Here is a 17,630-nt window from a genome sequence, read left to right as displayed (position 1 = left end):
TTGTACAATTTGGTTGAACAGATAGGGACTTTTAATTGGTGGTATGACACCTGTATAACACCGTAAATTACTTATTACCGATACAATTACCAATAGCGAAGGATTTACAAAATACAGATTGAGAGATTTGAAGTTATCTAGTTAGTTTCAGTTTTAGACAATGATAAAGAATTATCTGTAAATTCATTTATTGTATTATTCACTATGTTTACGTAGTGTTGTATACTCAATGAAAAGTGGAACTATTATGTATCTTTGCATTGAGCAATTATCCTATTTGTAAAATAACCGGTTTACACAATGTATGCCAATCATTAAATGCGAATTGTATACTATTTTGTAACCCATTAAATGTGATTGTTTTGTGTTTTTATTTTACCTTTTACATCACCATTTTAGAGTTGAGTTCTTTTCGTGAATTTTTTATAATCATGATTATTATTGAATAGTTATCTTATGCTGAGTTCACACGTTATTCAAAGTCGATTCGCATTAACTAATTCGAATTAGTTTAATTCGCATTCGACGTTTTACGTGCTAACCTCATTCTAATACGAATTCAATGCGCGGCAAATACGCTTAACTGTTCAAACGACGTTAACTTTTAATTCGTATCAACAAAAACGAATTTCTAATTCGAATTGGGTAATTCTAATTAGCCAATTCGAATCAATTCGAATTAAAAAAAGAAGAGTGTGTGAACGCGATTAGCAAATTCGATTCGCATTCGATTCGAATTCAATTCGAATTAAATGTCCGTATAAACGAGGCATACGTAACAGCGATCAGTATATAAAAGGGCAGGGTTACGATATCGAAGAATAGTTATCGGAATATAGATAAGAGTCGACCCAAATGATTCTCGCCGTCGTGACTAACTTGCTATGATGTTTGCATTTGACCTTGTTTAAGGTATGCAGAGATTTTGTTGCAATGATTAATACTCTTAATCCTACCGAATCCTGTAAAAGTTCAATTTTTTGGTAATTTTGCCTTTATTGACTTCATAGCAAATGTAAACATGTTGACAGGGTTTTTTCTAGGATTTTATTCTTTCAACGATTGATACCATCATAAAACATACGCCATTTAAAAAACGACGAAAAGATTACAAGTGCTAATAGACAAATTTATTGAAAGAAGACTGCATTTTGATTTACAATACAAAGAACCTGTACTGTCCAAGAATTAAACGTCAACAGGACACGTGAATTGACCTATTTGTGTTAGGATATAAAATAAGCGACGTTTATAAAATTTCTGCACTTTTGTAAAATACATTTTTAGCAAATGTCTAGTCTCAGGACACTGACACAATTTATTATTGTGATATTTATGATGTTTTGATTGATTTACCAGAATAAATGTCTTTATCTAAAATATTACAAACGGCAGTGTACTAGACGTTTTAGACAGCTTGACTTACACTTGATTCCCAGTCGTGTTATTTAAAAACACATCAAAGACCCGGATCGAAGCACTGTTACAAACTATCATTTCCCTTGAGTAAACATGAAAAATCAAAACCGTATAAGAAAAACATTTAATTAGAAGAAATAAGCTTAGACAATGACACAAATAATCTAACTTTCTTATTTTTTCTTCTGTTAAACCCATTACAGGAAAAATGATGTCATGATTTTATAACAGATGTCCACAGAACTGAGAATGTAGCTATTTAGTACATTTTTAAATATTTGCTTGTGTCTTTGCAAATTGATTCAGCGTAAAATGTATGTTCAATTGTATCTAAATATTGATTTCGTTTTCGGAAAATCAATTGTAATTAATATAGACATCAAATATACCAAGATACAAAAACATAATAAACGCCGATCTACAAAAGAACCAACATGGTCAAAAAAAAATGTTAAAAAGCAAAATAAAGTTCAAAATTGAAAAGCATTGATTATCAAAAATTCCGACAGAGATTTTCTGAATAGAGCAAAGGTCATCCTTAGCCTTCATATTTCGAAAATTTTAAGCTTTGTATTTAACATATAACTTATAATTTTTACAAATAATAATTCATCGTAACAGTTAAGGAGGATTTCAAGCACTATTACATGGATGGAATGATATAACAATGAAAGAAAATTTCAAGTAAATAAAATCGGAAAACGAAATGTAGACGAAATGAAAGTCCAGTGTACTAAAGTATAAGAAGATGATCTAAATGAGTTTCTACTAACCCTTTGTCATGCAGCTGACGGTGGACTGTACTTATAGTGTAACTAGGTAGTTTTACCTAGATAAAAAGCATTTGAAGTACTGTAAATTCAGAAATTATTGCGTGCATTTATTATTGCGATTTTTGAAAAATGGACAAACATGCTTCGAGGGCGATGACAGGAAAGTGTATACGGATATATGTATCAGATATAAGATAAGAACGCGCGTTCTTAATATTGCGATATGCACTCAGTCTCATCATTCGTATAAATAAAAATCTAATTTACAGTAGTTTTTGTGTATGCCTTAATTTTTGCACTAGGGCGTAACGATAAATTTATATTTTTGGGGGACATACTTTACGTGTTTCGTATACATTTTAATATATTATGAACACCTGACATACAAAAGCAAGTTCTAAGTTGAAGAGCACTAGACACAGAAAATTAAAAACCTAATGTGATGTTCCAAATCATATAAGCTACAATGTAAAAAACGAGACAAGTGTCAAAATATTCATAATCAACCATCTAATGTTAACCTCGTGTTAAGTCCATGAAAATAGGTATCTTATAAAAGATAATCTTAATGTTTTTAATGGTTTGTGGAAAGATATCGATCACAAATAAAACAATAACACATGGAAGATCTGTTAACACAGGTAATAACAACAAGTCTGAAGGTCATTATTCGAAATAAGGCGAAACAACCATTCAAGAAAAATTTGATATAAAATCATTTCATTTCCTCCAAGTTGTTCATGTACTAGTATATGGAATAGACAAATCATAACTCTGAATCAAACAAGAAGTTCAGTGAACCAGACGTAATCAGGATGCTCAATGACAACATACTGGTTAAGACTGATTGATGGGTTCTTTTTCAACTTAAAGTCGATATCGACCTATTTAATCTCACTCTGATCCAATTTGTACAAGGACTTCACTAATATGAAGTTTGTGAAACAGCGGTCTTTTTGGGTTTGGCAATCATGCATTTGACCCCATCAAAGCGTTAACAGTCTAACTTATTCCTGGCCTTCGCCTGTTGTCTGCTCTTTGGTCGGGTCGTTGTCCCTTTAACATATTCCCCGTTTACATTCTCAATTTCATTTAAAAGATTAACAATAAGTGTTATTTATGAATACTTTGTTTAACTTTGGACAAATTAACTTGCAAGTTTCTGTCATTTCAGGTCAAAACGAGAAGCCAGTAAACTTTGGTGTAAAGAGCGAACTGTCCTAGAGAGGATATTATTTTGTGTAGTACTACTATGTATAGGAATCATTGGTATTTTATTAGTTCTACATGCCATTTCATTACAGGAAAGACGGGGTAAGCTTTTTTCATCGGTTATATCATCATTTATTAAAGGGTATTTAAAAACAACAAGTTGCCGAACATTAAATTGGCAATGTAATTCCAAATAAATTAACGTCTTTACCATGTTAAAAACCTCCTTCCTACTGTTGTAACGATGTTAAACTGCTGTTATTTTTTACGAAGTGTCTAACCAACTGTTTTTGATTGAGACTTTTTCTAAAGGGCATTTTTAAGGATATATGTTTGGATGTCTTATATAATATTAAAGGAACTACTTTTTTTCTGTCTTTGAAGAAATCATATAAAAAATGTGATGCACACCGCGTAGCATGTTACTTTAAAGTGTGCACCTCATTTTTTTACGTTATTTTGAATAGACAGAAAACATATTACAGGTATTTCATATAATATAATTCTAAATTCCATTTTAAACGGGAGTAAACCATGAAAAACTTTGATGACGTCACGGTCACATGACTTAAGTATGTCTATGAGCTTACAAACAAAACAACGTCAGCCATCAGATGACCCGTTACATCCAAAATTGAATTATTACACTTTCAATAAGCAACTGTTTTTACGCTGCATTCGGTTCACGAATCAAAAATATCAGAAATCCATCAAACGTTTAATCCATCAATAAGTTAAACTTTACCATAAAATAAAACAACACGTGAATTTGAAAAAAAAAATGTTCTAATTTGACTTTATAAAAAAAGAAGATGTGGTATGTTTGCCAATGAGACAACTATCCGCAAGAGTTCGTTTTTACTATCGTGTTTAAAAAAAAATGAAACTGACAACGCCATGTTACATTTGATTGCATAACTTTTCAATCCAAATCATAGACTTGCTACAATTCCCTTTCTATTATTTCTCTCTTACTAATTTATGTTTACCAGCCTACTGATTGCCTTTGGGAAAAAAGCCTTCCTCCTTCAGATGTCAGTATAATTATAATCTCCTAGTTATGACAGTAAAATTATAAAAAAAAAGGGGCAAAAATGAAGAAAAAAACAAAACAAACAAAAAAAAAAACATACTTAGGAAGGGACATGTAGCAAGTCAATCCAAATCATTACGGAGTTTACTTTTGATGGGCGTTACTTTTGATGGGCCGCATGGGCGTTTCTTTTGATGGGTGTTACTTTTTGTTGATTTTGCATTTTTTGGCATTAAATTGACCTTATTTAAAACATTGTGTATAGTTCTATACTCGCACCTTGTGAAACTATATATTTTTATCCCGAAAACTTGGTTTGTATCTGGATTTTTTTGTTTTGTTTTGACTTTGTGTTTCCATTGCAGTTGACGAAAATCAGTTTTCCATGAATTTATCTAGTCAAGACAAAAGTGATAAAGGTATGTAAGATCGATTGTAACTTCGTAATAATTTTTTTTTTAAATAACCACCAAAAAAAAACATAAGTTATCTGCATTCCTGCATCAAATTTTGCTCATTTGATTATTTTAAAATCCTTGTTGGGTTTTTCTGTTGCACTTCAGTGTTTCTGTTGCTCCATTGTTTTCCTTTCGAATGTGATGTATTTCCTTCAGTTTTAGTTTGTAACATGATTTTTTTTTTAGATCGATTTATGACTTTAAACAGCTATTTACTACTTTTGCCTTTATTTATTTGCTTTCATATCTCATAATTATTTTACAAATACATAAATACACATGATTTCAAATTTTAAAAGCAAGTCAAAATGTATGTTTTTAAAGAATTTTAACACCAAAACATCTGCGATACTGTATTTTATTATAAATAAGAAAGAGACAATTCCAGGTAGAAAACACATCCTTTTTTTTGTTCACGACATTTCTTTGTATTAGATAAGTAGAAGAAAGGACTACAAATATTGAAAACGTATATCATTAGCTAACTCGTGCAATAGAAACCAACCATCAGGAATACTACAATTAACGTTTAGCAACACAAAAATAATAAATTTATGTATGTCTTTATTTTATTTTTAAAGTGGAAGGGTTTATTAAAAATTGTCTTTTCATTATGTGTGTTGCTATAAGTTTTCTATGGTCTATTGTGGCGTCATCCTTTGTCTTTTGTTTAGAATTATACAATAACACACCTGAGACATGGTATTGCCATCTGATAAATTCCTCAGTAAATTATTTAAACAGTTTTGTAGTACCTTGAGAAGCTGTTCAATGTCAGTGCAAAGCAGAACCCGCTTATCCTTTTGGAGAACAAGATATTTTTGTAGCTTCATTTCTATGTATGGTTGTATGGTACCAGGTTTATTACTTCATACGCCAGACGCACATTTTGTCTTCATAAGACTCGTCAGTTACGCTGAGATCAAAATAGTTAGAAAGCCAAACACGTATAAAGTTAAAGAGCATTAATGACTAAATCTTCAAAAAAAGTTGTGCCAAATACGGCTAAGGTAATCTATGCTGGGGTAAAATAATCTTTGGTCTTTCGATTAATTCATAATTTTGCAGTTAATTTATAAAAATTACAATATAATGGATATCTATGTCAACACCGAATGTGCTCATTAACTGGGCTGGTGATATGTCTGTTCATAACTCATTAGTCGTTGTTCAGTTAATTGCATTAGTAGCAGGATTACCAACAATCCAACTGAAATTAGTTCTTCGCAATTGCTCCTCGTTACTGTTAGGTTATTTATATGTCGCGCGAGCTTGGTTGAAAAGTTAGACTACGATCGTCCACTGTCACTTCTTATCTGCAACTTCTCCAAAGCTTTATAGAATTCTTCCCGCTTCCAGTTTCAATTTTGGCACCCCTTTTCATATGCACTCGCCAAATAATACCTTATATAGATATATAGTCGCCGTCAGCTGAAATTCGTAGCGGTTATTGGTAAAAATAATCTAAACTATCAACCACGTTCACTCGAGATATAGTTTTTTACATTCCATTCATAAATCGCGAAAAGAAAAACCACTACAGACCTACCTTTTAAGTGATTGCACTGTGATAATCCTGACCTTCACATTTTCCAAGACTATTTTGAATGGTGGAATCCGTCATTGTTTTTCCCGGAAGTGTTTCCGTGGAGTTCAATTTCATAACATTTGCATAAAGCGCGGAAAACCGCATCACATCAATGAAAAGAACATTTCAGGAAACTGCGCAAGTGACGAATTTCACATGTAAACAAATGATCCTCATAGAAACGAAGATGGCGGAATTACAATGTAAAACATTCTGGAAAATGTGAAGGTCAGGATTATTACAGTGTGATCACTTAAAAGGTAGGTCAGTAGTGGTTTTTCTTTTTGCGATTTATGAATGGAATGATAAAACCTATATCTCGAGTGAACGCGATTGATAGTTTCGATTATTTTAACCGATAACCGCTACGAATTTTAGCTGACGGCGACTATAGGTAGATGTGGTGTGAGTGCCAATGAGACAACTCTCCATCCAAATAACAATTTAAAAAAGTAAACCATTATAGGTCAATGTACGGCCTTCAATACGGAGCCTTGGCTCACACCGAACAACAAGCTATAAAGGGCCCCAATATTACAAGTGTTTAACTATTCAAACGGGAAAACCAACGGTCTAACTTGAATTTATTTTGGTTTACTTGGTTAGTACCATGACCGTTCTGTTACGAGTAATTAATTATAAAAGAAGGTTTTTTGTGAAAATACCGAAAAAAGTAAATGTGTATGCATGGAGGAATCAATATGTGTTGGGAATAAAAGGTAACAGAGAGGCCAAAGCTGATTCAATCTTAAAAGCAGAAAAAAGCTGACAATGCTATGGTAAACCTAAAAAAAAATATAAAGGTTCAAAGACAAAATTCGTCCAATTTAAACAATGAAAACGTGTGCCTTAGCAGTGCGAACCCCTCTAAAAATCGGATGTGATGTTAGGTGATCCAAAAGGGCAAGTAGAGTGAGCACCACAAGTGGATCCCGTAGTGTTGGACATGCAACTAACACCCGGTTATACATAACATTTTCACATTTGCTGGAAAGGGAATGTTATTATGGTTACGACAACATATCCTCTTATTGGAAACATATTCATAACTAACCAACTCGTGATGGCGTCAGTGAAATTTTCGGAGGAAATATTTCACAACCATCAACTTAAACACTTGGTTTGATAGCTTTCTTGACCTTGTTAGCAACATCTCTCTATTAAACCAAAGATTTGAAATGAACGTTCTGATATATCCGGGAAGACATATACCCCTATGCAAGCGCTGCTGGAATGTGGATACAGAGGAAATTTTGGAAACTGAAATCGGTGTTTTTGTGTCGTAATTTTTTTGTATCATCCTACCGTTATTGTAAATTCATAGACCATGAAGTAAAGAGTTATCCAACTACTTATCTCAAGATGCTCAATTAAATTATTTGCCTCATATGAATAAAGGAACTAGTCGGCGAAAAAAAGCAGCACAAATGGTTACAATGTAAAGACGATTATTGAATTATAAAAACGTTTCAAATATGTTGTAAATCAAGTTATCAAAATCGTGATCAGGTTACTTTCAGAAAATTTTTTCCAGTAGTGTAACATTTTCTAACAGAGCACGATTTATCTTTATCCTTATGTTAAAAAAATTATACTCGTATTGTAATATTGTATTGAAAAAATCAGAACAGTATAACTAAGAGAAAATATGTGAAATATCACAGTATATTTTCAATAAAATAAAACAAAAACACACAAAAAGATAGAAAAAAGGGGTTCATTCCCCAAGCACATGTAATGCAATGTGATTGCTTCAACCCGAATTTTTAAGTGATCACACATGCCTAGAACAAACGTCGGGATCAAATTACCATAGCCGTCTGATGTAGAATTTTCAATATCTAAGGCATCGTGATTTAATCTTTTTACAGAAATCGTGTCTGACATGATATTCCTTTTAGCGAGAGAAAAAAAAATAAACCAGTTTAAATGAAATCTTTTATCTTCCATCTGTAATGTAAGGTAAAAAAAAAATGTTGATATTTGCTTCATCGTTGTATTTCATAAAACAAAATGGCTTGCTTGTAGAAGTTTTGATAAACATGTTGATTGTGGTAATTGGGTGAAAAATTCAAGACCATTTTCTAGATTATTCTAGGTATTCTATTTTCGCAAAGTTATATTTTATTTTTTCAGAACAAGAAAAAAACGCAAAGATATGCATGACAAGAGATTGTGTGAAAGCAGGTAAATAGTAAAATAGGTGTAATACATTATAAATAAACTTATCATAATGACCAGGATTGATTTTTGTTATGTATTTGTGCCAGAAGCGCATTTCGTCTTTAAAAGACTCGCCAGTGACGCTCGAATATAAATAAGTAAAAAGCTAAATAAGGTACAAGTAAATAGCATGGAGGACAAAAAAAGCCCAAAAGATTTGCAAAGTACATTTGGTTAATCTATTGCTTAAGTAAAACAACAGAAAAGTTACATTTTGCAAAATACCAATGCAGATTAAAAAAAAGGATCATTTGTAAGGCAAAAAAACAATAGATAAGTGGAATTGAAACACACAGAAAGCATGTCAGAAAATATGTATAAAAAAACACTAAAACATCAGTGAAGAAATAGCTTTATTGTTCATTGTTCCTTAAAGGTTTTAAATTAAAAAATCGTTTTTATCTAATGATGCTGTTGCATGTCAATAAATATTTCTTCTGATTTCTTAAGTAAATTTTACAATTATATACTATGATACATCAACAGGTCCCATGTGTATTTTTTCGCACCAGCATCATAAAAAGTACATGAAGTGAATCATTATTCTAATTTGTTTTCTTTGTCGTGATTGTACATGTTATTTTTAATAATGATTTTTTTTTTCATGATTCAATAAGAAAATTAGGTATAACTTTTTGGTGCTTCATGTTTTATGTATAATGTTTCTACTTGGTAATTGTTTCTCTATTTTGCCTCCAGCTGCACGAATATTACAAGGAATGAACCCGTCAGCCAATCCTTGTGATGATTTTTATGAATATGCATGTGGTAATTGGAACAAAGTCAACATCATTCCCGATGACAGGTCAAGCTATAATACGTTTGCTAAACTTTTAGATGACCTCCAAGTTATAGTGAAAGGTAAACTCGAATAGATTGTTTGTGACTTTATTAACAAATCTTTATAGCAGAAATAGCTTTTGTCTGCCTTCTTTCCGTCCGTAAATTTTCTTTGCATGTATACGTATAAAAATTGCGTTTATTTTCAATTTCGACTCTTTTTTTATATTTTTACGTATAAATAGCGTAAGATATCAGCCAGTACGACACATTTTTAGTCAGTCACATTGGGGACCGTGGGTGATTTTTTAGAAAACCCGATAACCTATATATATCAAATTTCGATATCACCTTTTCTGCTAGTGATAAAGCAAAATTTAATATTGAAGTACATATGAATGCAATTCCTATTTTATTCTTGTTGTCATAAATTAGTGTTTGATTTATTTTGTGCAAATGAAAATAAATATTTTTTTAAAACGTATTTGAAAAAAATCAGTATCTTGAAGAAGTATGTTTTGGTGTAGGTAAACACCATGGTAACAGAAGTATGCGTACTTTGATATGTATTTTTGTATATATGTGACATCCAAGACGTTGGTTTATGAACGTGTTTATGAATATTTCATATTTTGAAATTAAGTAGCTACAAAAGAAGTTAAGAATACATAAAGCAAATTATGAGCAGGTAGTTGGTACCATGATTGGTCAAATCAATATATTGACAATTTTATCAATTCCATTAAAAGTCAATACAATCTCATAGTCAAAAGTTGTATAATGGCGAACACCCTTGTGATAAGGTGTTTTGGTTCATTTAATAGTGATGTAATTCTATTTCAGGACTTTTAGAGAGACCTGCATTATCATCTGAATGTGAAGCAGTTAAAAAGGCAAAGTATTTATACCACTCATGTATAAATGAGAGTAAGTTAACAGCGAATACAAAAAAAGATGAATTTCAAAATACATTTACAACTAGTGTTTTCAAGATTTAAGGAGCTCCAATATGATAACATTTATATCATCAATAGATTTAGAGAACTCCAAATTATGTCATTTATGCCATCCTTTGCTTTATTAATTATTTCGACAATTTTGGTTCTCTAAGAACTGCCTTAAGACTGGAGTGTTTATCGCGGGCTTTCATGATAAAATAAATTATCTGCATTGATGTTTTACTAACAGATTCACCATTTATTCGTTCTTTGTCACCTAAACAAATTGTCAACTATTATTCTAAAAAATTGAGTCTTCCATTATCATCACAATTTTTCTGTTAACAATCACAAGCCACTTTTCATCATATTAACTCTCCTACGGTGTTCACTATTATATGCTACACTTGAAACGGTTCTTTATTCCCAGTTACTAGTCTTCAATCACGTACTTATACACCTTTATTTGGTACCGTAACAAAATACGAGTTTCGTTGAGAAGTTTATATCTGTCAAATCCTAGCACATAGCTTTTAGCACTAATTGACGAAAGAGGTATTGATCCAGCTTTTTACCTACTACAAGAGTTATCTTGACTTGACCATTTGTTTTAGCACTAATTGACGAAAGGGGTATTGATCCAGCTTATGACCTATTAGAAGAGCTAGGTGGTTGGCCTGTAACGGAAAGAGAAGCCACGTGGTCAGAAGAAAATTTTAATCTTATTGATTTGATGGTGAAGCTGAGATTTTATAATAATAAAATTTTGGTAGACCAATGGGTCAGTGCAGACGATAAAAACTCAGAAGTCAATGTAATTCAGGTAATGCTAGCACCAAAAAACCCATATGTTATATAGTACATGACAAAGGCATGCAAAGTTGGTAGCAACAAATCATAATTAAAGAGAGAAAATCACAGAAAAAGACGGGAAATATAGGAAAAAAGTATTAATATAGCCGACCGATACTAATATGCAAAAATTATTAATTAAAATTATGTTAAAAGGATTACAGTAATTGTCATACCTATTTGAACGTATAACAGTCAACACAGTCGCCATCACCTACTGCACCGAAAAAATGATAACAAGCTACGTATGGTCTAGAAAAAAATTACTCTGTAAAGATACTAAATGTGGTGTTGTCTTTTTTTAGTATTTCACGTACGATACTGTTGAATCTGCGTATACAGATGGCATTATATTGCAATCAAAACGTTTGCGAAATAGCTATCAAAACGTATTATCAAAACTGCCGAATTCAAACGTTAGAAAAACGAAACCAATTGAAAACACACTGTCAAATGTCTGAATTTGGTTCATATTTTCCGAAAAACATTGTGAGCTAAACCTAGCTTATAGCTGACTTATCCCACCACGTGTACGTGGGGATGACAGTTTGTTGGTTGTAACGCTGTATACACAGATTTGGGAGTGTTTCCGTGAATATAATCAAGCATACGTTTTTAAACCAATATGCATGAACAGTACACTCAAATGACAAAGTCATATCATCATGATTTAACGTAAAAACACGTATTTTAGGAAAGTGTCAATGACTCCAAAGTACTTATATAAGTAACAAAGAAGTTTACAAATTAATTTGATGTATCATATTTGCAAATTATGTTTCGTCGGTAACGTTTAAAATCAATCTGTACCAAACAATGCTTTTAACTGTAACATTTGACCTTTACTCGTATCTATCAATTTCAGATTGATCAACCTGATTTAGGAATGCCCTCTCGGGAATATTACTTGAAAGGCTTAGACGATCCTATTGTCCAAATGTATCACCGATTTGCTGTAAATGTAGCGGTGATGTTAGGTGCAAATAAAACAGCGGCAGAAATGGAAATGAGGGATATGGTTCAACTTGAGGTCGAATTAGCAAATGTATGTCGTTATCAAATGCGTTATTTTTATTTTTCTGAAAGAACATTATATGTATAAAATAATTTTCGATAAATTGTCGGAATATTTAAACCAGAGTTTAGATTTTGTTTTTATAATATTTTCAGGTTAAAATTTGCTTTCTTTGTTTATAAATAACATAATTGGTTGGAATACAATATTTTGTAGCTTTTATTTTAAATTTCAGTCTATTGAGACTTAATACAAATAGTCTATAGATTAAGGTTCACACATTCGACCACAGGGAAACTTTCGCATGCATAATTTTTCCGTGTAGCATAAATGAATTAATTGTGTTGGCCTCATAAGCATATCCATAAAAAGAATTATGAATTTAAATATTTAATCCATGCTTGTATTTATATGTTTTATCTTCCCCTCATTGTATTGTACATCACAAGATTTTCTTTTTTCTTTTATTAAGTCCTGACTCATCCATTTAAAACAAAATAACGTCAAAAATGTCTTTAATTTAACTTTATTAACGCATTTGGTTTTGTATTAGGCTTTGTTTTTATTAAATACTTTATTTTCAGGTAACAGTTCCACAAGACAAAAGGCGAGACAGTGAACTGCTATACAACAAAATGAATATAAGTACATTGCAACAAACTGTCCCTCGGGTAAAATCATTTATCTTTAAACATCTGGTATGCTTATTGAAAATTAATGTTTCTTTGAAATGAAGTTGTACTGTTAAGAGATGACAAAAAGAAAGCATCGTTCCATTAAATAATTTTGTCGAAATATGTTCTATCATATCAGATTTATTTAAATGGAGATTAGGTTGCAAAAGTCTTGTATATTGTTTTTGTTCCACCTTCTGATTCCTTTCATTTCTCAATAATAAACATGTTATGATTTTAATTTGAAATGATAAGAATCATTGTAAAATGTTTGTTTTGATTCACTCACCGAATCAAGCCATGACAAGCAACTACTCTTACAGCTTCCTGTATTGATGGAAGATGGTTACGTTAATCTTAACGATATTCTTTATTTTCTATATTTCTTGTCATCACTTTTTGTTACAAATTTATCCGTTCTATTTCTTGGAAAGAGCAACATAAAACATAAGCATGTACTTTAATCATTATTATCATTTTCTGTGCTTTGTTTTGTAATTCATCTGATTGTATAGCTCAAATTTTGGGCACCATGATTGGTTAATAAAATTATCTTAACTTAAGTTAATGAAGCATATAAAGAAAAATGTATTGTTTACTGTTCTTCGTAGTTTGATTGGTTGAGATACCTACAAGAAGTGTTTAAACCTGTCAACAAAACTATAACCTCAGCAGAAGAAGTTGTCGTTTACGCACCAACATATTTGTCAGATATGGTAGACATTGTCGACAAGGCCAGTAGCAGGTAACTCAATATAAGGAGTAAACCTCGGTTGGGGATGAGACTTTAAAACCTTTTCCCATATTGATTAAGTTCCATGTTGTGTTTTGGAAAAGGTTAAACTTAAGGTTACAATTCTTTATGTCTTAAGATATTTGCCCGAACAATGACATGGCTTTTAATTTACAAGTAAAAGGAACTTAATCGACTTCATCATGTATTTCTGAAATCCTTCCACCTATTAACTTATTTTCAAGCTGAAAAACATTCCAGCGGCACGTCCTATCACCTTGTATATAATATGTTATGACATGATATGATGGTTACACCATGCTCGTCATACATTGTATATACTAGTAATATTAATACAACATACTGTGTTATATAGAGTAAAACAAAGGGAATGCATAAGAATAATTTTTCAGTTTTGAATATTGATTTCCATTCACCAAACGTGATCCAAATGTAACATATTCATTAATCAGTTTTTTCATTCTAAAATAGTCAGACTGTCCGTATGTATTTTCTACTCCTCCTGGCTTGTTTTCGATTTTATAAACCATTCAAGCCAAACAATGCCTAGTTCCGGTAATAAGCGACCAATCAGAACTTACTGTACAGTTGTTAAGCGATAGTTCATAATGACTTAAAAGTAAGAGATGGAACCATGAAGAGAGATAAGACTAGTTCAAAGATACCCACCGATAATGTTATATTATCGAAATAAAATGTCAAGTGATTTATTCTCTGTATAAGCAATAATAATTAAAGTAACCACAGCAAGCTTAGCTCATTTACTTTTGTTATACCATTTTCTATTTCTCGTTTAAGTGTTTTTGTATATATTTAAAACAGATTCTACACTGTTAATCATCATGTAAAATCATTTTCGATTAAAACTATTTTTTATTTTAAGGACATTAACAAATTATTTAATATGGCGGATAATGATGTATAGAATAACTAATCTACCAGCAATGTATAGAAATGTTCAAAAGGAATACCAAAAGGTAATATCTCTTAACCATCAAGTCGTAAAAGGGAATACTAAAAGGTAATATCTCTTAACCATCAAGTCGCAAAGGGAATACCAAAAGGTATTATATCTTAACTATTAAGTCGGAAAGGGAATACCAAAAAGTAATATCTCTTAGCCGTCAAGTCGAAAAAGGAATACCAAAAGTTTCTAGTTAAATGTTATATAATTGAAACACAAAGTCTCAAAAGACATACCAAGAGATAATATCACTCCACTTCCAAGTCGCAAAATTAATACAAAAAGGAAATATCACTGAACCACCAAGTATCAAGGGGAATACTAAAACGTGAACTTATATATAGACATTTGCTAGGGGTAAAGAGGGAGGATTTAGATCTCAAAAACATGTTCCACCCCAACGCATTTATGCGACTTTCAGAAGTCTCTGGCCTTTGTTAGTCTAATATTTTTTGTAAATTCAGTTCATTTATATGTTTTGGAGCTTAGTATGACGTCTTATTTCACTTAACTATTACACATTTGTATATAGGAGCCAGCTCATGCACACCTCCGGGTGGGAGTTTTCTCGCTACATTGATGAACCAGTGATGGCCATTGGCTGTGATTTGCTCTTTGGTTAGCTTGTTGTCGCTTTGAAATATTCCACATTTTCTTTCCCAATCTTATACAAGGAGTGATTTGAAGAAAAAATAAATAAAACTGATATGATATAGTATCAAAGACTGCTCCCATTTACAGGCTATTTATAATTGTCATTGTTTCCCGCGGTTTGACATTGTAATCCGGAATTCTTTTGTATCTATCAATTTATGAATTTTGAACACCGGTATATCACACTTGGCTTTATTTACTGAAAGCCAGCCGGTGCCGCATGGGGAGCAGGATCTGCCTACCCTTCCGGAGCACCTGAGATCACCCTTAGTTTTTGATGGGGTTCGTGTTGTTTATTCTTTAGTTTTCTATGTTGTGTCATGTGTACTATTGTTTTTCTGTTTGTCTTTTTCATTTTTAGCCATGGCGTTGTCAGTTTGTTTTAGATTTACGAGTTTGATTGTCCCTTTGGTATATTTCGTTCCTCTTTTAAAGTAGTTAACAAACATATATGGTGCCGTCTTACACTATAATTGGTATGCTGTTCATCATTACATAACGTCATAAACAAAGCATTCTTCTTTGAAAAAAAGACACAATGAAGCAATCTTATTCATTTTGAATCAGAAAGACAACAAAAACATTGCTTTCGTTACAACGTCGATTTCGGTTTCAATTTAGTTTTTAAGTTTTGAGATAAGAATTGTATATGTAAACTCTGTCTTTATTGTAGTTTTGTACAATCTTTATCATTGAGCATTTAGATATATAGCTAACACACAACCCAAGGCTTTCAAACACATGTATAATTTTTTTAGAAGAAACAAAAAAGCATATACTGGTATACAACCTATTTGTTTTTGTATTGTTATACAGTATGCGGAATCATTAATATGAGTCGATGTTTTTTTAAGACTATGTATGGTTCGGAACAAGAACTTTCGAGATGGAGGGACTGTGTTAGTTATGTAAACGACAATATTGGAAATGCTGTTGGAAGAATGTTTGTTGATGAATATTTTGATGAAGACGCTAAAGAAATCGTATGTATCTAATGATGAATCTTAAAGAGACTCGATTGAATTGCTTTTTATGGATTTTTCTTTTAATTACATATACATATAGTATTGTTTTAAAGCATACCATAAAAGAGAAGGATTGAATCTTTTATAGTTTAATAAACTGTTTGACCAAATCTGAGAAAGGACACTGCTGTTCTTTTGACATATTCATGAGTTGTATCCGTTCATTGATTTTATCCCGACGTCAAATAATAATTGAGAAAATGTAATCACAGGTAGCTTTATAGATAGAATAAATTAAAGGATAATGCAACCAAAACGAATCTAATAGGATTTCCTTCTTTGTCTTTACCTTTTTCAGGCATTAGATATGATTCATGGCATAAGAGCTGCTTTTGGTGAACTGCTGGAGGAAGCCGAGTGGATGGATGATCCAACAAGAAAAGTAGCAAAGGAAAAGGTTAGCTTCCAAGACTGCATAAACTGAGTCAGTTGCAAACGGTAGCATAAAAAAGCAGAATAAAATCAAATTGAAAATGTAGTAATGTTTTCTTTGATGATAAAGAGTTTCAAAAATTGCATTCTTAAAGCCGGAATGTCTAGAAGTCTAGTTGTTGTATACCCAACATATTCTATGAATTGTTGGAGAAGTAGCTGTGTAAGTTCCATATTCGTTCAATTCAAATATTATGCATCTAAATTTAACGTTCGAAATATTTCAGCTGAAATAAGATGCAAAAAGTAAGATTTCAAGGGACTATTATAGGATTACACGCCTTTTTAAAGGAATTTATTGGTGTATAAACTCGAACAATTTACTCACTTACAAATAACTAATATATTTGAGGGTGACTTCGTTTAGTTCATACACCAATAAATTCATAAAAAAGAATCCTTTCATAAAAGATCTAGACCAATTTTTATCTGCTACTTCTAAATCAAATTGAGGACACCCAAGTCACCTTGCTCCTTATAACTCTAGAAGGATGATGATACGAAATTAGATTTCCCCACACGTGACCTCTATGAAACGTCAAGTGTATACGTGTGTTATTAAATCGGCCTGGCATATGAATATACTTTCTGTTTTAAGCCAAAAACATGTAATCCATGACATTTCCTATCTCATAAAAAATTATAAAAATATTTTATTATCATTCAAATTAATGGTTTGTGCTTATAATTTAACTAAACGATGAACGCAAAGTAAATAAACTTTTTGAACGTCGCCGCCATCATGTTGACATTAGTTACAAAAACTTGTTATTTCAACATCGTACATCGAAAAAAACATGACGTTAAGAGCCACTTCCGGAAACCTTCTCGACCAA

At 31.7% G+C, this 17,630-nt stretch overlaps 1 protein-coding gene across 1 annotated transcript in view; it reads left to right on the top strand.

Moving 5' to 3' along the window:
- The window catches only part of LOC134692835 (neprilysin-4-like), an 82,338-nt gene that overhangs the window by 48,723 nt on the left and 15,985 nt on the right, over positions 1-17,630 (top strand). The window contains exons 3-14 of the mRNA XM_063553428.1: positions 3,367-3,506; positions 4,803-4,856; positions 8,620-8,670; positions 9,406-9,567; positions 10,330-10,413; positions 11,039-11,247; positions 12,142-12,321; positions 12,876-12,962; positions 13,577-13,710; positions 14,603-14,696; positions 16,192-16,320; positions 16,661-16,759. Of these exons, the coding sequence (XP_063409498.1) occupies positions 3,367-3,506; positions 4,803-4,856; positions 8,620-8,670; positions 9,406-9,567; positions 10,330-10,413; positions 11,039-11,247; positions 12,142-12,321; positions 12,876-12,962; positions 13,577-13,710; positions 14,603-14,696; positions 16,192-16,320; positions 16,661-16,759 (1,423 nt within the window). The remainder of the gene's footprint in view (positions 1-3,366; positions 3,507-4,802; positions 4,857-8,619; positions 8,671-9,405; positions 9,568-10,329; positions 10,414-11,038; positions 11,248-12,141; positions 12,322-12,875; positions 12,963-13,576; positions 13,711-14,602; positions 14,697-16,191; positions 16,321-16,660; positions 16,760-17,630) is intronic.

The sequence above is a fragment of the Mytilus trossulus genome, chromosome 12, assembly GCF_036588685.1.
Source record: "Mytilus trossulus isolate FHL-02 chromosome 12, PNRI_Mtr1.1.1.hap1, whole genome shotgun sequence".
In the NCBI taxonomy this organism is placed as follows: domain Eukaryota; kingdom Metazoa; phylum Mollusca; class Bivalvia; order Mytilida; family Mytilidae; genus Mytilus; species Mytilus trossulus.
The sequence above is the reverse complement of the archived record's forward strand: the minus strand, read 5'-3'. Positions and strand labels throughout refer to the sequence as shown.